This window comes from Somniosus microcephalus, chromosome 30, assembly GCF_052327205.1.
Source record: "Somniosus microcephalus isolate GS21.2 chromosome 30, FLI_Smic_1.0, whole genome shotgun sequence".
NCBI classification, from domain to species: domain Eukaryota; kingdom Metazoa; phylum Chordata; class Chondrichthyes; order Squaliformes; family Somniosidae; genus Somniosus; species Somniosus microcephalus.
In genome coordinates, this window is record NC_141016.1 from 8,183,771 (window position 1) to 8,207,072 (window position 23,302).

The window sequence follows — 23,302 nt, forward strand, 5'->3', positions numbered from 1 at the left end:
AGGTATCCATCATTCTATATATGAACCCCCTGAAACCCTCGATTAGATTCCAGCCTGTAACTCACTCCCGGATATCCATCATTCTATATATAAACCCCCCGAACCCCTCGATTAGATTCCAGCCTGTAACTCACTCCTGGGTGTCCATCATTCTATATATAAACCCCCCGAACCCCTCGATTAGATTCCAGCCTGTAACTCACTCCCGGGTATCCGTTATTCTATATATAAACCCCCCAAACCCCTCGATTAGATTCGAGCCTGTAACTCACTCCCGGGTATCCGTTATTCTATATATAAACTATCTGAGCCCCCCGATTAGATTCCAGCCTGTAACTCACTCCCGGGTATCCGTTATTCTATATATAAACCCTCCGAACCCCTCGATTAGATTCCAGCCTGTAACTCACTCCCGGGTATCCGTTATTCTATATATAAACCCCCCGAACCCCTCGATTAAATTCCAGCATGTAACTCACTCCCAGGTATCCATCATTCTATATATAAACCCTCTGAACCCCTCGATTAGATTCCAGCCTGTAACTCACTCCCAAGTATCCATCATTCTATATATAAACCCTCTGAACCCCTCGATTAGATTCCAACCTGTAACTCACTCCCGGGTGTCCATCGTTCTGTATGTAAACCCTCCGAACCCCTCGATTAGATTCCAGCCTGTAACTCACTCCCGGGTGTCCATCGTTCTGTATGTAAACCCCCCGAACCCCTCGATCAGATTCCGGCCTGTAACTCACTCCCGGGTATCCATTCTATATATAAACCATCTGAGCCCCTCGATTAGATTCCAGCCTGTAACTCACTCTCGGGTATCTGTTATTCTTGATATAAACCATCTGAGCCCCTCGATTAGATTCCAGCCTGTAACTCACTCCGAAGTATCCGCTATTCTATATATAAACCATCCGAACCCCTCAATTAGATTCCAGCCTGTAACTAACTCCCGGGTAACCATTATTCTATATATAAACCATCTGAGCCCCTCGATTAGATTCCAGCCTGTAAATCACTCCCGGGTATCCGTTATTTCTATATATAAACCATCCGAGCCCCTCGATTAGATTCCAGCCTGTAACTCACTCCCGGGTATCCATCATTCTATATATAAGTCCCCCGAACCCCTCGATTAGTTTCTAGCCTGTAACTCACTCCCGGTATCTATTGTCCTATATATAAACCCCCTGAACCCCTCATTTAGATTCCAGCCTGTAACTCATTCCCGGCTATCCATCATTATATATATAAACCATCTGATCCCCTCGATTAGATTCCAGCCTGTAACTCACTCCCGGGTATCCATTATTCTATATATAAACCCTCTGAACCACTCGATTAGATTCCAGCCTGTAACTCACTCCCGGGTATCCGTTATTCTATATATAAACCATCTGAACCCCTCGATTAGATTCCAGCCTGTAACTCACTCCCAGGTATCCATCGTTCTATATATAATCCATCTGAACCCCTCGATTAGATTCCAGCCTGTAACTCACTCCCAGGTATCCATCATTCTATATATAAACCCCCCAAACCCCTCGATTAGATTCCAGCCTGTAACTCACTCCCGGGTGTCCATCATTCTATATATAAACCCCCCGAACCCCTCGATTAGATTCCAGCCTGCAACTCACTCCCGGATATCCATCATTCTATATATAAACCCCCCAAACCCCTCGATTAGATTCGAGCCTGTAACTCACTCCCGGGTATCCGTTATTCTATATATACACTATCTGAGCCCCTCGATTAGATTCCAGCCTGTAACTCACTCCCGGGTATCCGTTATTCTATATATAAACCCTCCGAACCCCTCGGTTAGATTCCAGCCTGTAACTCACTCCCGGGTATCCGTTATTCTATATATAACCCTCTGAACCCCTCGATTAGATTCCAGCCTGTAACTCACTCCCGGGTATCCATCATCATTCTATATATAAACCCCCTGAACCCCTCGATTAGATTCCAGCCTGTAACTCACTCCCGGATATCCATCATTCTATATATAAACCCCCCGAACCCCTCGATTAGATTCCAACCTGTAACTCACTCCCGGATATCCATCATTCTATATATAAACCCCCGAACCCCTCGATTAGATTCCAGCCTGTAACTCACTCCCGGGTGTCCATCATTCTATATATAAACCCCCTGAACCCCTCGATTAGATTCCAGCCTGTAACTCACTCCCGGGTATCCATTATTCTATATATAAACCCTCTGAACTCCTCGATTAGATTCCAGCCTGTAACTCACTCCCAGGTATCCATTATTCTTTATATAAACCCTCTGAACCCCTTGATTAGATTTCAGCCTGTAACTCACTCCCAGGTATCCATCATCATTCTATATATAAACCCTCTGAACCCCTCGATTAGATTCCAGCCTGTAACTCACTCCCAGGTATCCATCATTCTATATATAAACCCTCTGTACTCCTCGATTAGCTTCCACCCTGTAACTCACTCCCAGGTATCCATCATTCTATATATAAACCATTTGAACCCCTCAATTAGATTCCAGCCTTTAACTCAATTCCAGATATTCGTTATTCTATATATAAACCATCTGAACCCCTCGATTAGATTCCAGCCTTTAACTCAATTCCAGATATTCGTTATTCTATATATAAACTTACCGAACCCCTGAGCTGGGGAGAAGGATAGAAATGTAAATAAGGGGTCCCGCTCCTGTGATCTGTGCTGGAGAGCGAGCATGTATGGGCATTGGATGTTGACGCATGGTGTCTCCCAGTCAAACCACCCGCTGATACTCAATGGGCTCAAACCGGAACGATGGCCAGTTGAGCGTGTTTTCGGAGGTGGCTGCTGCCCATGGAGTAGAACCTCAGCACGAGTCAGTCCCTTCAGGGCCTGAGAGCACACAAAACATAGAAAACATAGAAGATAGGAGCAGGAGTAGGCCATTCGGCCCCTCAAGCCTGCTCCGCCATTCAATGAGATCATGGCTGATCATCCAAATTCAGAACCCTGTCCCTGCCTTCTCTCCATATCCCTTGATCCCTTTAGCCTTAAGAAATATATCTAACCCCTTCTTGAATATATTTAATGAATTGGCCTCTACTGCCTTCTGTGGTAGAGAATTCCACAGGTTCACCACTCTCTGGGTGAAGAAATTCCACCTCATCTCTGTCCTAAATGGCTTACCCCTTATCCTTAGACTGTGACACCTGGTTCTGGACTCCCCGACCATCGGGAACATCCTTCCTGCATCTAGTCTGTCTAGTCCTGTTAGAATTTTATAAGTTTCAATGAGATCCCCTCTCATTCTTCTAAACAAAAACAACAGTTGTCTAAGGCATGTGTTTTTCTAAGAATGGACTCGCCTGTGGAAAAGGGCATGTGAGGTGATGCCCAAAGAAGATTTGATCTTATCAAGTGGTCTCACACCGAATCGACCTTGCCCAATTCTGAAGACTTGCTGCTTGCTAATTTTTGAAAAGTCGGACTGTCTGTAGATGACGAGTGAGAATGTGGGCATTTCGCTTTAGTAAGGAGTTAATGAAGGAGCTGGCCCATTGGCTTCATGATGCAGAGTGCTCGGCCATGGTTTCGTTCCCTGCTTTGATGGGTTAAAGATCTTGCAGCTGGAGCCAACTAGTGACAGGGTTGAGGCTCAATGGTGACATTGATACTAACGTGAAGCCACATCTTGTTGCTTGACAGCAGAGTGTTCTGTGGTGAGTGTTGTGGCCTACGATGCGAGAGTCAGAGCTCAGAGTTTGATAGGCATCTCAACAACACAGGCAACTGGTTTTCCACATCTGTCTGTGTCAGCACTCCCATCATGATTTGTTGGACTCAAGACACTGCAGTCAATAGGAAAGTGATCATTAACTGGGTCTGTGCTCAGCTTAAAGCCAGAATGTTGCCCTGTGGGATAAGCCCACGGCCTTCTACTGAGAGATACAGTGCAGTAATTCACCACTGTACTATGCTCAGAGGTAACAGTGTTGTAATTCATCATCACATTGCAGTCCCAGGCCACCTATGATACAGCAATTCTCCTCCTTAACCTGCAGTGGAGTCCAGGACTGTTTTATGTCAAATTTCAGTTCTTTACTTTCCTACATAACTACAGTAACTGCACTTCAAAGCAATTCCTTGTAAGTACTTGAGGTCATCCAAAACTCGGCATCCTAACTCGCACCAAGTCCCGTTCGCCCATCACCCCTGTGCTCGCTGACCTACATTGGCTCCCGGTTAAGCATCGCCTCGATTTTAAAATTCTCATCCTTGTTTTCAAATCTCTCCATGGCCTCGCCCCCTCCCTATCTCTGTAATCACCTCCAGCCCCAGAACCCCCCCCGAGATATCTGCACTCCTCCAATTCTGCCCCTCTTGAACATCCCCGATGATAATCGCTCAACCATTGGCGGCCGTGACTTCAGCTGCCTAAGCTCTGGAATTCCCTCCCTAAACCTTTCCGCCTCTCTACCCCTCTTTCCTCCTTTAAGACGTTCCTGAAAACATACTTCCTTCTGCTCTAATTTCTTATGTGACTCGGTGTCAAATTTTTGCTGTATAACGCTCCTACGAAGGGCCTTGGGACGGTTTATTATGTTAAAGATGCTATATAATTACAGGTTGTTGTTGTATGTGAAGCACTGTGCGACCTTTAGAGATGTGATCAGGCACTGTATAAATCCAAGATCTTTCCTTTTTTTTTTAAATGAGGCTTTTTTATTTCTTGATTCATATTGCGAGTTTAACATAAAACCTTTTGTCTTCTTACAGAGAGGTGTTCTTGCAGGTCAGTATGAACGAGGGTCTTAGCTTCATCTCCAGCTTTGTCACCATCACAACAGTCCACTGTGTGAGTAAAATAGACACGTCTTAGAAACCTTACATTTGATGTAGCCCTTTACGGGGTTTTCCGTCTGCAGAATTTAAGTCATGACATTTTCCTCCCACGCCCCGCCTAAATTGAATTTTCTCTTTCTCCTTTGTGTCAATGCAATAATTTTTAGAAGCAGCAAAAGGCTATTCGGCCCGACAAACCGGTCCCCTTTTAATTGATCTCAACCTTGCCTACACACCTTTTATCTTGAGTTCGGTCATAGATCAACCATGATCTCACTGAATGGTGGAACAGGCTCGAGGGGCTAATTGGCCGTCTCCTGTTCCTATGTTCCACCATATATGTCAAACGTTCCTGTTCCTATATAATAGCAAAATACTGCGGATGCTGGAAATCTGAAATAACAACAGAAAATGTTGGAAATACTCAGCAGGCCAGGCAGCATCCGTGGAGAGAGAAACAGGGTTAACGTTTCAGGTCTGGGACCCTTCATCAGAACTGGAAAAAGTTCCGTGGAATTGCAATTTAATATACTGTATTCACTGCTCACGATGCGGTCTCCTCTACTTTGGGGAGACCAAACGCAGATTGGGCGACCGCTTTGCGGAACACCTCCGTTCAGTCCGTAAGGGTGACCCTGAGCTTCCGGTCGCCTGTCACTTTAATTCTCCACTTCACTCCCACTCTGATCTCTCTGTCCTCGGCCTAATACATTGTTCCAATGAAGCTCAACGTAAGCTCGAGGAACAGCACCTCATCTTTCGATTGGGCACTTTACAGCCTGCCGGACTCAACATTGAGTTCAACAATTTTAGATAATAATCCCTGCCTCCATTTTTCATGCAGTATGATTTTGCCATTCCCATTTGCAACATTTTCACAGCATGTTCTTTCAATTCCTTCCTCCCCTCCTAAACCGCCCCCCCCCCCCCCCCCACCCCCGTCTCTCCACCTGCTTAATATCTGTTACATCTCCAGCTTTTTCCAGTTCTGATGAAGGGCCCCAGACCTGAAACGTTAACTCTGTTTCTCTCTCCACGGATGCTGCCTGGCCTGCTGAGTGTTTCCAGCATTTTCTGTTGTTGTTCCTGTTCCTATGTTCCACCATATATGTCAAACCTGAAACGTTGACTTTATTTCTCTCTTCACCGATGTTGCCTGGCCTACTGAGTTTTTCCAGCGTCTTTTGTTATTTCGGATTTCCAGCACTGCAGTATTTTTTTGCTATCGTATGTCAAACTCTTCTCCCTCCAATATAACAGCTCGTTCCCTCTTGAGCCCTTCCCAAAAGTGAAGAAATTTCCTGGATCAACTTTGCCAATTCCTTTCTATTTCATTCCTGGATAAAGGAACGAATCCAATACTGTTCTCGGGAGCAGAGTGATGGGGTTTGGAATTTCTCCACTTTCACTCCTGTCCATGCAGTGTCTGGTCTTTACTTGTCTCTTCTCTGGGGTAGGGGTAAGAATCAACCTCTCTAACTATAGGGATATTGCAACGGTAAGTGTAATTACTGCGATTGTTGTGTGTGTCTGACTGAATGAGGCAGCTGGTTCCTTGTAATGAGACACAAGCCGGATCAAAGAATACCGTCAGACGCGCCTGCTCGCTCGGTACTCAGCCTTGTGCCTTCTAAAACCCAATCTGCATATGTGAGGGAACTCCCAATTCACGTCTGTCGTCACTAAACAAATACTGGACAGGTCAATCCAGTTAGAAAGAAAAATAAACACTTGCATTTCTTCAACGCCCCTCACAACCTCAGGACATCCCAAAGCACTTTACAGCCAATGAAGTACTTTGGAAGTAACAACAGAAAATGCTGGAAAAACTCAGCAGGTCAGGGTAGCATCTGTGGAGAGAGAAACGGAGTCAACGTTTCAGGTCGAAACCCTTCGTCAGAACTGGAAAAAAGCAGGAAATGGAAAGCAGGTTTAGGGGCTGGGAAAAGGGGGAGGGAATGAAAGGACAAAAGGGAAGGTCAGTGATAGGATAGTACTTTTGAAGTGTAGTCACTATTGTAATATAGGAAACGCGGCAGCCAATTTGCGCACAGCAAGCTCCCACAAACAGCAGTGTGATAATGACTAATCTGCTTTAGTGATGTTGATTGATTGAGGGATAAATATTGGCCCAGGACACCGGGGAGAGCTCCCCTGCTCTTCTTCAAAATAGTGCCATGGGATCTTTTACCTGAGAGGGCAGACAGGGCCTCGGTTTAAAGTCTCATCCAAAAGACGGCACCTCCGACGGTGCGGCACTCCCTCAGCACTGCACTGGAGTGTCAGCCTAGCTTTATGTGCTCAAGTCTCTGGAGTGGGACTTGAACCCACAACCTTCTGACTCAGAGGCGAGAGTGCTGCCCACTGAGTCACGGCTGACACTGCAGTGTCTGCAGTGTGGGACTCACAACTGGGCACCTCTTCTTTGATTGACATTCAGCTCAGGCTTGCCCCTTCAGGATAGATCTACCAGGCACAACCGAGTGTTCAGGAATCTCTCGGGTAGGTTAGTCGGGCCAGAGTGTTGCTGCCCAAAATACAGCACTGATTATGTCCATCATTAACGCCACAGGCTGGAGCATAATGTTCTCCTGACTGAAGAATCTGAATCTGTGGAGGTAACTTAGAGAAAAACTAACGGTCAGGACCCATCGGCCCAGCCCATCTTTTTTAAACAATGATCCTTGCCTCAATCTCATCCAACAGCAGACAGGGGCAGTCAAGTCTGTTTGAGACATTAAAACAATTAAAAAGAGACATTAGAAAGACTTGCATTTATATAGCTCTTTATAACATCTAAGCACTTTACATACGGTGCATTACTTGAAAATAATGCAGGGGCAGTTGATACCGACGTTCCCTGTAATTGTTTTTAGGGTGCACCATCCCTTTAATGAGCCCATTCAAAACTCCGTGAATGCGCGTTTTTTTTCAATTTAAAAGCCGGCTTACCGGCTGCGGGGGACCCCTGGAGCGCTGTGCGGGACCTCTGGAGCGCTGCGCGGGACCCCTGGTGCGCTGCGCGGGACCCCTGTAGCACTGCGCAGGACCCCTGGAGCGCTGCGCAGGACCGCTGGAGCACTGCGCAGGACCCCTGGAGCGCTGCGAAGGACCCCTGGAGCACTGCGCGGGACCCCTAGAGCACTGCGCAGGACCCCTGGAGCACTGCGAGGACCCCTGGAGCGCTGCGCAGGACCCTTGGAGCACTGCGCAGCCTCGCAGCTTAACAGAACATTGGCTGAATTGTGGGCAAAAGACAACAGCCATCTTGTGCAAAACACGATCCCACAAACAGCAGAGAGGTAACTGACCATTAATGCGCTTTTGGTATTATTGCTCGAGAAAGGAACGTTGTGCAGAATACTGGAAGATCTCCCTCCTCCTCTTGAAATTGATTGGCACCCCATCCACCACCTTAAACATTCACTCCCTCCACCACCAGCGTACTGTTGCTGCAGTGTGCACCATCTACAAGATGCGCTGCAGCAACTCGCCAAGGCTTCTTCGGCAGCACCTCCCAAACCTGCGACCACTTCCACCTAGAAGGACAAGGGCAGCAGGCGCATGGAACACCACCACCTCCAAGTTCCCCTCCAAGTCACACATCATCCTGACTTAGAAATATATCGCTGATCCTTCATCATCACTGGGTCAAAATCCTGGAACTCCCTCCCTAACAGCACTGTGGGAGCACCTTCACCACACGGACTGCAGCGGTTCAAGAAGGCGGCTCACCACCACTTTCTCAAGGGCAGTTCGGGATGGGCAATAAATGCTGGCATTGCCAGCGACGCCCACATCCCATAAATGAATTAAAAACATTTTTTAAATAACACCACGGGGTCTTTACCATCCTCTTGAACCACTGGAACTGGCAGACAAGGTTCCAGTTTAACATTTGCTCTGAAGAGTAAAGCTGCCCTCAAATGGGGGTTGAGCCCGTGACCCTCTGACTCATTGGTGAGCGTGTGTGATGAAATATTCCATTCATCACTCATCAGTATTTCTCTGCCTGTGACTGTGGTTGGTTTCAGTTTCATTTCCATTGTATTGTACTGTGTGTAGGGCTCCGCCCATACCTGGCTCCTATGTAAGCTGGCCCAGCCTGCAGCACATCCAGTACGGCAGACCTCTGGATGGAAGATACATGCTCCTCTGTGTGTTACCTTCTAAGTCAATAAAAGCCTTGTTTTGTTTCGCTAACATCAAGTCTCGGATTTATTGAGGCACATCAGCGTGTTACCAAACAAGCCAAGCCGGCACTTAGGCAAAATGACAAGTTATATTAGAGGAAGACAGCCCATTGGATCGACTTTCTTCCTGAGCACCGACCCTACCTCCCCCGTCAGTACAGCAACCAGCTCTTTTTCCAAAGGGGTCCAGTGGGAGCCATTCCAGTTGCTGATCGACCTTTGTGTAAAGGCCTCTGCCCCTTACAACCCTGAACCTGTCTGTGTCCTCTTGTCCTGCTGCCCTGGTATGGCTCTGGGTTGACCGTCTCTATCCTGTTAGGTATTTTATACGCCTCTATAAGAGCTCCCCGTCTGATACATTACACGGTAACCAAACCGACTGGCTCCAAGGATGACACAGGGCCCTTTAATAGGAGAGGCCAGCTCCCACAAAAAGCCATGCAGCTGGTCAACAAGCCAGGCACAGAGCTGTTAGACCAGATGTGGAGATGTAATTTGCTCAAAACGAGGACTTGTTTTTTTTTTATGAGTCTCTTCCTCTTGTGCAGGAGCTGTCTGCCTAATACAATAATTCACTGCGTCAGCTTATAACTAATAAATCCATTGACTCTGCATGTTCCAGTCATCCCATACATTGGGACACCCTAATTCCAGTATATCTCACTCCCCCAATTTCTCTTCGAATTCTCAGAAGTGATGCACAAGTACCGCAAGAGACTATCCCCCTCCAAAACACAAGCAGGATCCGTGCTCTCTTCTAAACTAAGACTGCAACTTATTAGTCATTCTTGAGAAATGTGTGTTTTGCTAAACAGTAGATTAAGCAGTTTATCTACAACCAGACCTGAAGGATTCAGTGCCAAGTGAGATTTTGCATAATGTCAGCTAAATATAGTTGGGTCTGTAGAGCAGATAAACAGATAATCCCTTGCTAGGAGCTGAGTATTCTTCCTTTGCATTGCCACAGACCAGTCCCTAGGGATCATGACAAAGTACAGTGGAACCTCCTACTGTCCATACTCCCATTAACTACCCTTTGTCTGAGATACTGCCTCACTGCACCGCCCGCTTACACCAATCTCTTCCTAAATCAAACTCGCAGCTAAGAAAGATTAAATGCAATTCATTTTATTTGTCACACTTGTCTTCACAACTATGTTGTGATCATCGCTGTAAACACAAAACAATGCACTCAGAACATAGAAAATGTCCTGCAATGTTTATCGACGCAAACAAACCGGGCTCCACTCGTTTTAGAAGAGTTAAGGGAGGTGACTGAAGGCATGGTTGAAGAAGTATTTTTTGAGGAAGCTTTTAAAAAGGTGGGGTGAGAGAGAGAGCAAGGCAGAAACATAAGAACATAAGGAATATGAGCAGGAGTAGGCCATTTGGCCCTTTGAGCCTGCTCTGCCATTCAATAAGATCATGGCTGATCCTCTATCTCATCTCCACTTTCCTGCACTATCCCCATATTCCTTGGTTCCCTTAGTATCCAAAAATCTATCGATCTCTGTCTTGAATATACTCAACGACTGAGGCCTAGAAATTCAGTTGGCGCCGCGCCAGGGCTTTAGTGCCGGAAAGTTAGCGCCGGCGCTAAGTCCCCCTGCGCGCGCCAAAAATTCAGTAGCGCCGCGCCCAAACGGCTGCCGGCGCTACTGAAGGGTGTTTGCGCCTGAAAACTGGCGCTACGCGCCGCATTGCGGCGCTATTCCGGCACTGCGGCGCCCGATGCGGTGCGGCAGGCTCGGGAAGTGCAGGCCTCCTCCTTCAGTTAAGGAGGAGCTGCCTGCACCCGCCCGCTGGCCGGTAAAATCGCCACAAAAATGAGTCCGGCACCTCGGGGAAGTGCCGGGCTCGCAGCCGAGAAGCATCTGTTCCGCGGGGGGGGGGGGGGGGGGGGGGAGTCCGGGGAGGGAAGTGCGGGCAGGCGGCCGGCGGGAAAGCGGCCGGCCGCCGCTCCACCTTTATGCGCCGGCGCAAAATCGTGTAAGACTCTGTTGCCAGAGTCTTAGTTGCGGCTGCCACGGGCGAGACGGCCGCAACTGAATTTCGGCGCTGGGGCCCGTCGGCATGGCAACCGGGACGCTGCGCACACCGATGACGTCATCGGTGCCGGCGCAGCGCTACCGGTCTACCGCCGATTCCAGGGCCCCAGGGAATTTTTAAACTGGCCATAACTCCGGCGCTAGGCCCTCCAGCGCCCCAAATGGGGCGCTAGGCCTACTGAATTTCTAGGCCTGAGTCTCCACAGCCCTCTGGGGTAGAGAATTCCAAAGATTCACCACCCTCTGAGTGAAGAAATTTCTCCTCATCTCAGTCCTAAATGGCTGACCCCTTATTCTGAGACTGTGACCCCTGGTTCTAGACTTCCCAGCCAGGGGAAACACCCTCCCTGCATCAACCCTGTCAAGCCCTGTAAGAATTTTGTATGTTTCAATGAGATCACCTCTCATTCTTCTAAACTCTAGAGAATATAGGCCCAGTCTACTCAATCTCTCCTCATAGGACAATCCCCCCAGCCCAGGAACCAGTCTGGTGAACCTTCGTTGCACTCCCTCTATGGAAAGTATATCCTTCCTTAGAAAGGTTTAGAGGAAAAGAGTTCCAGAGTTTAGGGCCAAGACAGCTGAAAAGCTTAGCTGTCCAGGTGGAGTTGTGGGGGAAAGGATGCACAGAAGGTTGGAAGATCATTGGGCGGGGGGGGGGGGGGGGCACGTGCTTGCAGACAAGGCAGGAGAAGCTTGCAAACATAGAGGCAAGGCAGTGAGGGTGGAGGGGTGGTGGGGGGAGAGGGAGCTTGAAATGAGAACTAGGATTTTGAATTTGATCGATTGGGGAGCCAGTGGATATAGGTGAGGATGAGGTGATTGTGGAGCGGGAATTAGTGAGCCACAGGATGTGTGCAGCCAAGTTTTCGATGAGTTGGAGCTTGTGTAGGGATGGAGCTCGAGAGGTGGGCAAAGAGGGCATGGGAAAAGTTGAGCCTGGATATGATGTGTAATATCATCCACTAATTTCCATTATCCACTAGGGCTGGGAGAATATTGGTGGTTCTACTGTATATTCAAATCTAATAAGCTAAAATATTGAGGATTACACTGTTCCCCCTCCACACAGAATAGTAGATACATGAATGGGCTGCTGCCTACAGCAGTTAGGACTGCTTTAACCGTCAACTTTGAAAATGATTTAGATACAAGAGGATTTGAGTATAAGAGTAAAGACATCTTACTGCAATTATATAGGGCCCTGGTGAGACCACACCTGGAGTATTGTGTACAGTTTTGCTCTCCTTACCTAAGGAAGGATATACCTGCCATAGAGGGAGTGCAACGAAGGTTCACCAGACTGGTTCCTGGGATGGGGGGATTGTCCTATGAGGAGAGATTGAGTAGACTAGGCCTATATTCTTTACAGTTTAGAAGAATGAGAGGTGATCTTATTGAAATATACAACATTCTTACAGGACTTGACAGGGTAGATGCAGGGAGGGTGTTTCCCCTGGCTGGGGAGTCTAGAACCAGGGGTCACAGTCTCAGAATAAGGGGTCGGCCATTTAGGACTGAGATGAGGAGAAATTTCTTCACTCAGAGGGTGGTGAATCTTTGGAATTCTCTACCCCAGAGGGCTGTGGAGGCTCAGTCGTTGAGTATATTCAAGACAGAAATCAATAGATTTTTGAATATTAAGGGAATCAAGGGATATGGGGATAGTGCAGGAAAGTGGAGATGAGGTAGAAGATCAGCCATGATCTTATTGAATGGCGGAGCAGGCTCGAGGGGCCAAATAGCCGACTCCTGCTCCTATTTCTTATGTTCTTGTGTTCTTATAAACATCTATTTGCACAGCTCTGGTCTCCATATTATAAAAAGGATATAGGAGACATTGGAGAAGGTGAAAAAAAAATTACAAGGATGATAGCAGAACTGAGAGGTTGTACCCATCAGGAAAGACTGAACAGGCTGGGGCCCTTTTCTCTAGAAAAGAGAAGGCTGAGGTGTGACCTGATAGAGGTCTTTAAGATTAAGAAAAGGTTCGATAGGGTAGAGATAGAGAAGATGTTTCCACTTGTGGGGGAGACCAGAACTAGGGGGCCATAAATATAATACAATAGCAAAATACTGCAGAAATCTGAAATAACAACAGAAAACACTGGAAAAACTCGGCAGGCCAGGCAGCATCCGTGGAGAGAGAAACAGAGTTAACGTTTCAGGTCAAAGACCTTTCGTCAGAACTGAACTTCGTCCAGTTCTGACGAAAGGCCATAAATATAAGGTAGTCACTAATAAGCCCAGTGAGAAAATCAGGAGAAACTTCTTTACCCAGAGAGTGCTTAGAGTGTGGAGTGGTTGAGGCGAATAGCACAGGTGCATTTAAGGGGAAGCTAGATAAGCACACGAGGGAGAAAGGAATAGAAGGATATGTTGATGGGGTGAGATGAAGAGGGGTGGTAGAAAGCTCATGTGGAGCATAAACACCGGCATGGACCAGTTGGGCTGAATATTCTGGTTCTGTGCTGTAAATTCTATGTAATACTTTGGAATAGGATTGAGTGTTGGAGGTTAAGTACAGATAGGAATGATTAAATCCTGTTTGGGGCTTTGGAACGGCTAGGTGCCATAGAAAGTCATCCCCCACGAAAGGCAACATTGTGGAGTTTCAGTCAAAGCTTTGCAGCTGCCCACAAAAGGCTAAATGGATGGTGTACACAATGGAACGGAGTGCCGGTGGAAGGAAGGGGCTTGATCGGCCAAGTAACCTCCTCCCGCTTCATTGAAGAGAAGGAACGGCAAATGCTGGATGTACACAGCGGGGCGTCCCTTCCTGTCTCCGAAAGGGAAGAGACAGCGCTTAATGTCTCGGCTGCAAACCGCCTTTCATCAGGACAGAGTTCGGGCAAAGGGCCTGCAGCTGAACCCGTTAACCTGCCTCGTCCTCAGGTGCTGGCGGGCCTGCTGCATATTTCCAGAGTTTTGTATTTCTCTTTCCACGCTTTCTCGTGTGGCAACAGAGGCAGAACAATAGGAGTGAGTTTTATTCTGCCACAGGGAGAGATTGCATGCGTGCAGTCAAATTACAGTCAGCTGCTCAGCTTGGCCCCGGCCTGCCTAATGGCAGCTCCGTTTCACATCCCAGCTTGAAGCTTGAGGTAGAGGTTTTTTTTTGTTTTGCTTTCGCCTTAAGAAGTTACGATCTTTTGTGATTAAAATCACATGCGATTCCACTCCAAATCTCCCGTTTAAATCCCAGGCACGAGGGTGCCCAGAAGTCACATGATATCATCTATGAAACAAAAACACCATGACTGTACACCCCCCCACCCCCCCATGAGTCACTTTTGTGTGCAACGTGCCTTATAAATGGACAGCGGCCCCTTTAGTTTGTTGGGCTGGGCGGGGGGGAGGTAATACAAAACTGCACGGGCCTCCTTAAAAGGGCAACATCTGGCTTCCAACCTCGTTCTGCATATTACGGAATGCAGCGTTAAGTTAAACCCTGCTCTCACTGTAATCGGGCTGTACACTGTTAATTGCCTTTGCTGCAGTCAAGATTCAGGCTCCCTGGTGGGGCCCACCACAAGCTGCCTTTGTTTTGAACCATGGATTGCACCGTGTAAAATATTCCGGTCACGATTTTCACATTCAGCATTTGGGTCAGATTCAGCCTTTTGGAATTTGGCAGCTCAACGGATTTTATTTGGGGACGCAGAGCGGGAGGGAAAAATTGCTGTCAGTTAAAGGCAGAGGGAATGTGGCTACGTCCTCTCCAGCGCCCTTTCCCGCTCACATAATTTCCAGGGGAAAAAAGCAGGACACACCCAAGAAACATTTGGAACGTTGGCTCCATTGGAGTCAGACGGACGTATACGTCACCGGCCTTGTGCACCTTCAGGGAAATTTCCTTTACTCTTGTAGTGTCAGCTGTGGCTCAGTGGGTAGCACTCTCTCTCGCCTCTGGGTCAGAAAGTTGCGGGTTCAAGTCCCACTCCAGAGACTTGAGTGCATGATCTAGGCTGACACTCCTAGTGCAGTGCTGAGGGAGTGCAACACTGTCGGAGACATTAAACCGAGGCCCCGTCTGCTCTCTCAGGTGGATGTGAAAGATCCCATGGCACGATGTCGAAGAAGAGCAGGGGAGTTATCCCCGGTGTCCTGGCTGACGTAAGAAAACTACTAGGCACTTGGTCAAAGCTTTAATCAACTGTTTTACAACATGGAGGTCTAGTTGTGTCCTTCACTAGTTCCTGTTAAGAATGTCCTGAGCAAGCTGGGCCCGTGCTCCGAGTATTTTATACTCTCCCTGGACAGCGCCACCCGCAGGCCGCTCAGTATTATTTCATAAGTCTTTCTTTCATGAATGACTGATTCATGTCACTGGCCAATATTTATCCCTCAATCAACATCACAAAAACAGATTACCTGGTCATTATCACTCGCTATTTGTGGGAGCTTGCTGTGCGTGAATTGGCTCCCGCGTTTCCCACATTACAACAGTGACTGCACTTCAAAAAGTACTTCATTGGCTGCAAAGCGCTTTGAGACGTCCGGTGGTCGTGAAAGGTGCTATAGAAATGCAAGTCTCTCTTCAGGCAACAACTTGAATTTTTCAACCAAATATGCAAAAAATTGGGCAAAACCCTTTTAAGGGGACTGCTCAGGAAATAAATGAAAAGTAAAATAAACAAAGAAAAGAAAACTGCAAATGCTGGAAATAGATCTGACCGAGAAATGGAAGCTTAATGCTTTGGGCAGATTTAATCCAGCCTGTATTTTCGGAGGTGCCGTCCTGTGGGTGTTACTGTGGGTGTCACTGGCAGGGCTGGTACTTAGTGCCCATGCCTGGTACCCCCTGAGAAAGTGCGTTACTCCCACCCTGCGACTCCAGCTGAGAGACTTGGAACATTTACACGGTCGGGTCTCATTGAAATGTTTTAGGCAAGCTCCCGTCTGAGCGGGTGTACGCAGGCAGCTTGGTAATGGGGTGGGGTGCGAGGGGGGGGGGGGGTGCACGGGGGGTTGTAATCTACTGGCTCCTCGGTATCCAAGCTGAAGGTCAGGCCCTGAGGTGGAGGAAGGTGGATGTGGTGGGCGGGGGGCGGTCACTGAGCAGGCGGTGGGCTTGAAGAGCATTCACGCTGCTCCTGGGCCCCACAAAAATCCCAGCAGACTATCTTTTGGGGCCATTTCCCGAGCAGTCGCCAGTGGCTCCTTTAAGGGGCGCTGGATAGGATGCTCAACGCCTGGTGCCAACGGGCAACACGTCAACACCTCGCCCGTTGGCACACGGAATTGGCATCGGGTAAGACCCTGATTTAAACCTGTTGGTAATCCTGCCATGCGTATCGTGCAGGGTGTGGGTGGAGAGCTTGCCACCCATTTTGAGCCCACCGCCCACTCTGAAAATCGCAATGGAAGGGGGCGGTTTCAATCTTCACGTGCTGGCCGCCCCACTTCCCAGGGCAAACAGGGCGGGTGACCCACGATGTCCAGGACCACAGCCATTAGCCTTCCGTACCTATTCATTGTCCCCGGATTTGGCGTATTTAATGACAAGTCTTCTCGTTTGACTTTAACAATGTTATGGTTCGAAAAAACTGTGGGTTTCTTTGATGCTGTGAGTTAATCCCACTTCCGTTTTGAAAACTGATGGCTGGAGAGTAATCCAATAGCTGCTAGCAGCCCCCAGAGAGAGGGAGAAGACAGCCGAGAGGGGGGAAAAAACCAGCCACTATTACTGAAAGGCTCCTCTTGGTAATGGCTGCCACTGTTCCCTTCAAAGACAATTCTGAAGAAGGTGGAATATGTGCAGCTACAAAGAAAAAGAAACAGAGAGGCCATCACAAAGAAGTAAAATTGTCATTTTAAAACGCACGCTCTCCCTTCCCCTGCTTTATCACAGACCTTAAATTAACCCACATTATTTGGCCAGGGATGCAGTTTAGCAACACAAATCCTGGGCTAGTGCCATGGCTGTTTTCCAATCTGTTTGCTGTGCGTCGGGAAGGCCAGAATCAAGGAATGTAATCGAAAAGGCTGGTTTGATGGCTTTTTTTCGCCAGCGGTAGTTATTGCCACCCTTTCATTTGCTAGAGTTCCTTTACCCCAAAATGATTAAAGCTCTACATGTGTATGCAAACTTTCAAACTTCCTGTCTCAAAGCCAGCCAACATGTTCATTTTTTCAGACCCCCACAAAAAAACCCACAAGGATTTTTGCAGCTTGTCTTTCCCACTCAAGATTTAACTCCTTAAATTCTCTTTCCAAAGTTCATTTCATAAGCTCAGAAATCTTGGTCCCTGGTGCGGGCTGCATTTGACTGATCTCGCCCAGAGTGGTCTCACCACAATCGGCTTCAGTGGTTTAACCTAGGGGAGATGGGGAGCTGGCTAGGATTCCCATTCCTGCTCGCTTTTTTAAGACCCCCTTTGCTACAACATCGTAGGAGTGGACATTGGGTGAAGACAGCGACAACAACTTGCATTTATATAGCGCCTTTAATGTAGTAAAACGTCCCAAGGCCATTTCCTAGGAGCAGTATCAAACACTGAGCCACATAAGGAGATTCTGGGAGAGGTGACCAAAAACTTGGTCAAAAAGTTAGTGATGTAAGAAAACTACTAGGCACTTGGTCTAAGCGTTAAACAAAGCTTTAATCAACTGTTTTACAACATGGAGGTCTAGTTGTGTCCTTCACTAGTTCCTGTTAAGAATGTCCTGCGCAAGCTGGGCCTGTGCCCGAGTATTTATACTCTCCCTGGACAGTGCCACCCACAGGCCACTCAGTTGATTCATGTCAGTTAGATTTTAAGAAAGACTTGCATTTCTATAGCGCCTTTCACGACCTCAGGACAATCCAAAGTGCTTTACAACCAATGAAATATAGACACTGTTGTAATATAGGAAATGTGGCAGCCAATTGCGCACAGCAAGCTCCCACAATTTGATAATGACCAGATAATCTGTTTTTTTTGTTTTGTTGGTTGAGGGATAACTATTGGCCCCAGGATACCGGGGATAACTCCCCCTGCTCTTCTTCGAAATAGTGCCGTGGGATCTTTGATGTCCACCTGAGAGAGCAGACGGGGCGTCGGTTTATCTGAAAGACGGCACCTCCGACAGTGCATCAGCACTGCACTGGAGTGTCAGCCTAACTTTACTGTGCTCAAGTCTCTGGAGTGGGACTTGAACCCACAACCTTCTGACCCTAGAGGCGAGAGAGAGTGCTGCCCACTGAGCCACGGCTGACAAATCTTTAGGAGGGGAGAGAGGCGGAGAGGCTTAGGGATTGGGCTGAGCTGTGATGCCCCTAGCAGCTGAGTAGCTTGCCAATGATGCTCACCATCCAGGCTCACATATGAAGAAAATCTAAGTGCCCCTCACCTACTGACCAGGAGCAGGAAACTCCATCCAGCTGAGGTCGGTGGGATTGAATGAACTGAGCAATAGCGAAGGCTCCCTTCTCTCCTGCTCAAGCAGGCAGGGCCCTTTCCTCAGGGAACTGGGCAGACAATAACTGGATAAATACTTGAAGGGAAAAAACTTACAGGGGCTATGGGGAAAGAGCAGGGGGAGTGGGATTAATTGGATAGCTCTACCAAAGAGCCAGCACATGCACGATGGGCCGAATGGCCTCCTTCTGTGCTGTATCATTCTGTGATGCTATGCGAATGCATGAATTTGGACCAAACAGGGGGCTCAAACAAAGAGACCTCTGCAAAGGGATATACTGTATAGACAGGCTAAGTGAGTGGGCAAACATTTGGCAGATGGAGTATAATGTGGGAAAGTGTGAGGTTATCCACTTTGGCAGGAAAAATAAAAAAGCAAACTATTATTTAAATGGAGAGAGATTACAAAATGCTACAGTTCAGAGGGACCTGGGGGTCCTTGTGCATGAAACACAAAAGGTTAGCATGCAGGTACAGCAAGTAATCAAAAAGGCAAATGGAATGTTGGCTTTTATTACAAGGGGGTTGGAGTATAAAAGCAGGGAAGTCCTGCTACAACTGTACAAGGTATTGGTGAGACCGCACCTTGAGTACTGTGTAGAGTTTTGGTCTCCTTATTTAAGGAAGGATATACTTGCATTGGAGGCAGTTCAGAGACGATTCACTAGGTTAATTCCAGAGATGAGGGGGTTGACTTATGAAGAAAGGTTGAGCAGGTTGGGCCTATAAACATTGGAATTTAGAAGAATGAGAGGGGATCTTATTGAAACATATAAGATTCTGAGGGGGCTCGACAGGGTAGATGCAGAGAGGATGTTTCCCCTTGTGGGGAAATCTAGAACTCGGGGGCATAGTTTCAGAATAAAGGGTCGCCCTTTTAGAACTGAGACGAGGAGGAATTTCTTCTCTCAGAGGGTCGTAAATCTGTGGAATTCTCTGCCCCAGAGAGCTGTGGAGGCGGGGTCATTAAATACATTTAAGGTGGAGATAGACAGATTTTTGCAAGATAAGGGAGTGAAGGGTTATGGGGAGTGGGCGGAGAAGAGGCTTTGAGCCCAAGATCAGCCATGATCTTATTGAATGGCGGGGCAGGCTCGAGGGGCCAAGTGGCCTATTTCTTATGTTTCTTATGTTCTTAGTGAAAACAAGACATGCCTGAGCCACGTTTCAGTGTCTGATTTACATCGTGACCGGGCTGACTAACAAGGACATTTCCTTAGCGTTTCACTCGGGAATGACTAATCAAGCTCTCCCTTTCTGTTTTCATTGCAGTCAGATGGGACAATTCTGGCGATCGCACTCTTAATCCTGTTCCTGCTCCTGGCACTGGCCTTGCTCTGGTGGTTTTGGCCTCTGTGCTGTACTGTGGTAAGTCCTGGAATCAATCCAGCGTAGTCCAATCTAATTGTGTAAGCCACACGTCACTTACTACCCAGCTGTGAGTGACAGGAGACAAATTCATTCTCTGAACTGACAAAACAAATGTGTCATACAGAAAAAAAGAACACACGCAGGATAGTCATGTGATTTGTGCGAGAAAAAGAAAAACAAGGGTCCTTGGAAAGCGTGGACAACCCATGTTACAACCAAGACCCTTTCTGGGCAACAGACCAAAGTGTTTTCTAATTGGAAATGTTGCAACTTAAGAAATGTTCTGGGGTACTGCCCAACTGGGGTCAACATCACATCAGTAGTATAAACAGGACAGAAAAAGTGGTTGACTGGACCCGATCATCTTAGCTAATGAACTGGGACCCCCTGGCCAAGGGCTCCAGCAATCAAATAGTCTTTGAACTTGGCTTTCAGAGACTGCTTCGCTTGCAGGAAGCAAGCTGGTCGCTCTATAAAGGCATTCCATTCCTAACAGTGCCAGGGCTAGCAGCCAAGAGCTGTTTAAGAATTCCGCATTGAAACAAAAGAAAAATAGTAGGTGTGAGGGTGACCGCACGGCCCTGCAGCAAGCGGGAGAGCCAGACCACGAGGGCGTTCCAGGCAGAGGACATCTCGATAAGCTGAATCACCTCAAGTCAGAATAGGATTAAACGTTACTTTAAAAAAGGAGGAAAATCATAGAATGATACAGCACAGAAGGAGGCCAATCGGCCCATCGCGCCTGTGCCAGCTCTTTGAAAGAGCTACCCAATTAATCCCACTCCCCGGTTCTTTCCCCACAGCCCTGCAAATGTTTTCCTCCTTCAAGTATTTATCCAATTCCCTTTTGAAAGTTACTATTGAATCTGCTTCCATCACCCTTTCAGGCAGCGCGTTCCAGATCACAACAACTTGCTGCGTAAAAAAATGTTTCCTCATTTCCCCTCTGGTTCTTTTGCCAATCACCTTAAATCTGTGCCCTCTGGTTACCGACCCTTCAGCCATTGGAAACAGTTTCTCTTTATTTACTCTCTCTAAATCCCTCATGATTTTGAACACCTCTATCTATTTTCCTCTTGGTCTTCTCTGCTCCAAGGAAAACAGCCCCAGCTTCTCCAGCCCCTCCACATAACTGAAGTCTCTCATCCCTGGTACCATTCTAGCAAACGAGAGGGTACAGAAAAGATTGACGAGAATGATTCCAGGGATGAGGGACTTCAGTTATGTGGAGAGACTGGAGAAGCTGGGGTTGTTCCCCTTAGAGCAGAGAAGGTTGAGAGGAGATTTGATAGAGGTGTTCACAATCATGAGGGGTCTGGACACGAGTAGAGAGAGAGAAACTGTTCCCATTGGCGGAAGGGTCGAGAACCAGAGGACACAGATTTAAGGTGATTGGCAGGAGAACCAAAGGCAACATGAGGAAAAACTTTTTACGCAGCGAGTGGTTGGGATCGGGAATGCACTGCCTGAAAGGGTGGTGGAGGCAGACTCAATCGTGGCTTTCAAAAGGGAGTTGGATAATTACCTGAAGGAAAGAAATTTGCAGGGCTACGGGGAAAGGGCGGGGGAGTGGGACTAGCTGAAGTGCTCTTGCAGAGAACCGGCACAGGCTCGACTGGCTGAATGGCCTCCTTCTGTGCTGTAACCATTCTATGATTACTATGATTCTACGATTCTAAATCTCTTCTGCAAAAATGATGCCAACAGTCGGCAAGCAGACCCCGCACATGGATTCAGGCTGGCAGCCACTCCCCATGGCGCTGGTCATGCATGGCCATTCCCATTGAACAACCGTTTGGTAGCACTAATGGAAAAAAAAAGCAGAGGAAACACAGGAAAGGAAAAATTTGCAGGGCTACGGGGGCAGTGGGACTTATTAGACAGCTCTTTCAGAGAGCCGGCACAGTCACGAAGGGCCGAGTGGCCTCCTTCTGTGCTGTATCATTCTATGACTCAGAGCGTAAAGCCCAGCAAGAAAAAATAGGAGAAAACTGGTGCCAAAGCAGCCTTAAAACTGAGTCTTCTCACTTTACTTTGAAACGAGCTTCTGTTCAGAGCGGATCCCCTCGACACTTTGGATGCGTTTGGTGTGTGTGTTTTTTTTGGGGGGGGGGGGGGGGGCGGCTGAGATTAGGAGATTGCAATGCACGGGTGTGATGACCAGAAACGGGCTCAGAAGGTCCAATAGGCTCACTGCCACATCATGGAACTCCCTGTTCGAGAACTGTGCCCCAGTGTACCAGGAATGCTCTGATACGCCAAAGGGGCGGAGACTCAGAGTGAAGGGTCTCTGTCACTTTTTGTCCCATAACTGACGTGAAAGTTGGCCCTAGAGTTGTGTGGCCTATGAACGATTGTGCTGTCATTCCTGACTCACCTGGAGATTAGAATTGATTTCTCCTGTGCTCGCTGACCTACATTGGCTCCCAGTTAAACAACTCCTCGATTTTAAAATTCTCATCCTAGTTTTCAAATCCCTCCATGGCCTCGCCCCCTCCCTATCTCTCTAATCTCCTCCAGCCCCACAACACCCCCGCAACCCCCCCCCCCCCCCCGAGAGCTCTGCGCTCCTCCAATTCTGCCCTCTTGAACATCCCTGATTATAATCGCTCAACCTTTGGTGGCCGTGTCTTCAGCTGCCTAGGCCCTAAGCTCTGGAATTCCCTCCCTCAACCTCTCCGCCTCTCTACCTCTCCTCCTTTAAGACGCTCCTTAAAACCAACCTCTTTGACGAAGCTTTTGGGTCACCTGCCCTAATATCTCCTTATGTGGCTCGGTGTCAAATTTTGTTTCATAATCGCTCCTGTGAAGCGCCTTGGGATGTTTTACTACATTAAAGGCGCTATATGAATGTAAATTGGTTTTGTTAACTTTTACGTTTAATGACACAAAAGAAACCGTAAAAATATAATTTTGAAATGATTCGTGCCTCTGAATCAGCTGGAGTGAGATTTCCCAGCGAGCCGATCTTCCCCAGCACCAATAGTTGCCTAGGAAACAGGAGCTGGACCCCAATAGACTTCACACATACAAGGTGACAACCCTGGCTGGCAAAAGGTGTACTCCCCAACTTAGAATTACAATGACATACTGTTCAAAGAGCAGATTGCTGATACAATTCAACACCCCAAAAAATGTCTAATAAATCCAGACAGATCCTTCAACAGAGAGTGTGAAATATTCTGATTATTTTGCTCATTCACCGCTGCCAGACACAGCAGCGGCTGAAGTTACCCGGTTTTCACTACTGTTCTTTTACTGTGCACGTACTTTTCAAATCGAATGCTTGAGCCGACATCTCAGCAGGTTTGTAATCTACTTTTCCCTCTCTTCTCGTGTCTTGTTCCAGATTATTAAAGAGCCCCCTCCACCACCCTCGGATGATGAGGTAAGTGCTGCATTCTCTCTTCTCACTTCGCGGGGCCTGTGCGCACCTCTGGGTACAGAGG

General features: G+C 47.7%; 1 protein-coding gene across 1 annotated transcript in view; it reads left to right on the top strand.

Annotated features, from left to right (window-relative positions):
• Nucleotides 1-23,302, top strand: part of LOC147097905 (anthrax toxin receptor 1-like) — a 254,166-nt gene that overhangs the window by 150,733 nt on the left and 80,131 nt on the right. The window contains exons 12-14 of the mRNA XM_085970960.1: nucleotides 4,773-4,851; nucleotides 19,755-19,850; nucleotides 23,203-23,241. Coding sequence (XP_085827086.1) covers nucleotides 4,773-4,851; nucleotides 19,755-19,850; nucleotides 23,203-23,241 — 214 coding nt within the window. The remainder of the gene's footprint in view (nucleotides 1-4,772; nucleotides 4,852-19,754; nucleotides 19,851-23,202; nucleotides 23,242-23,302) is intronic.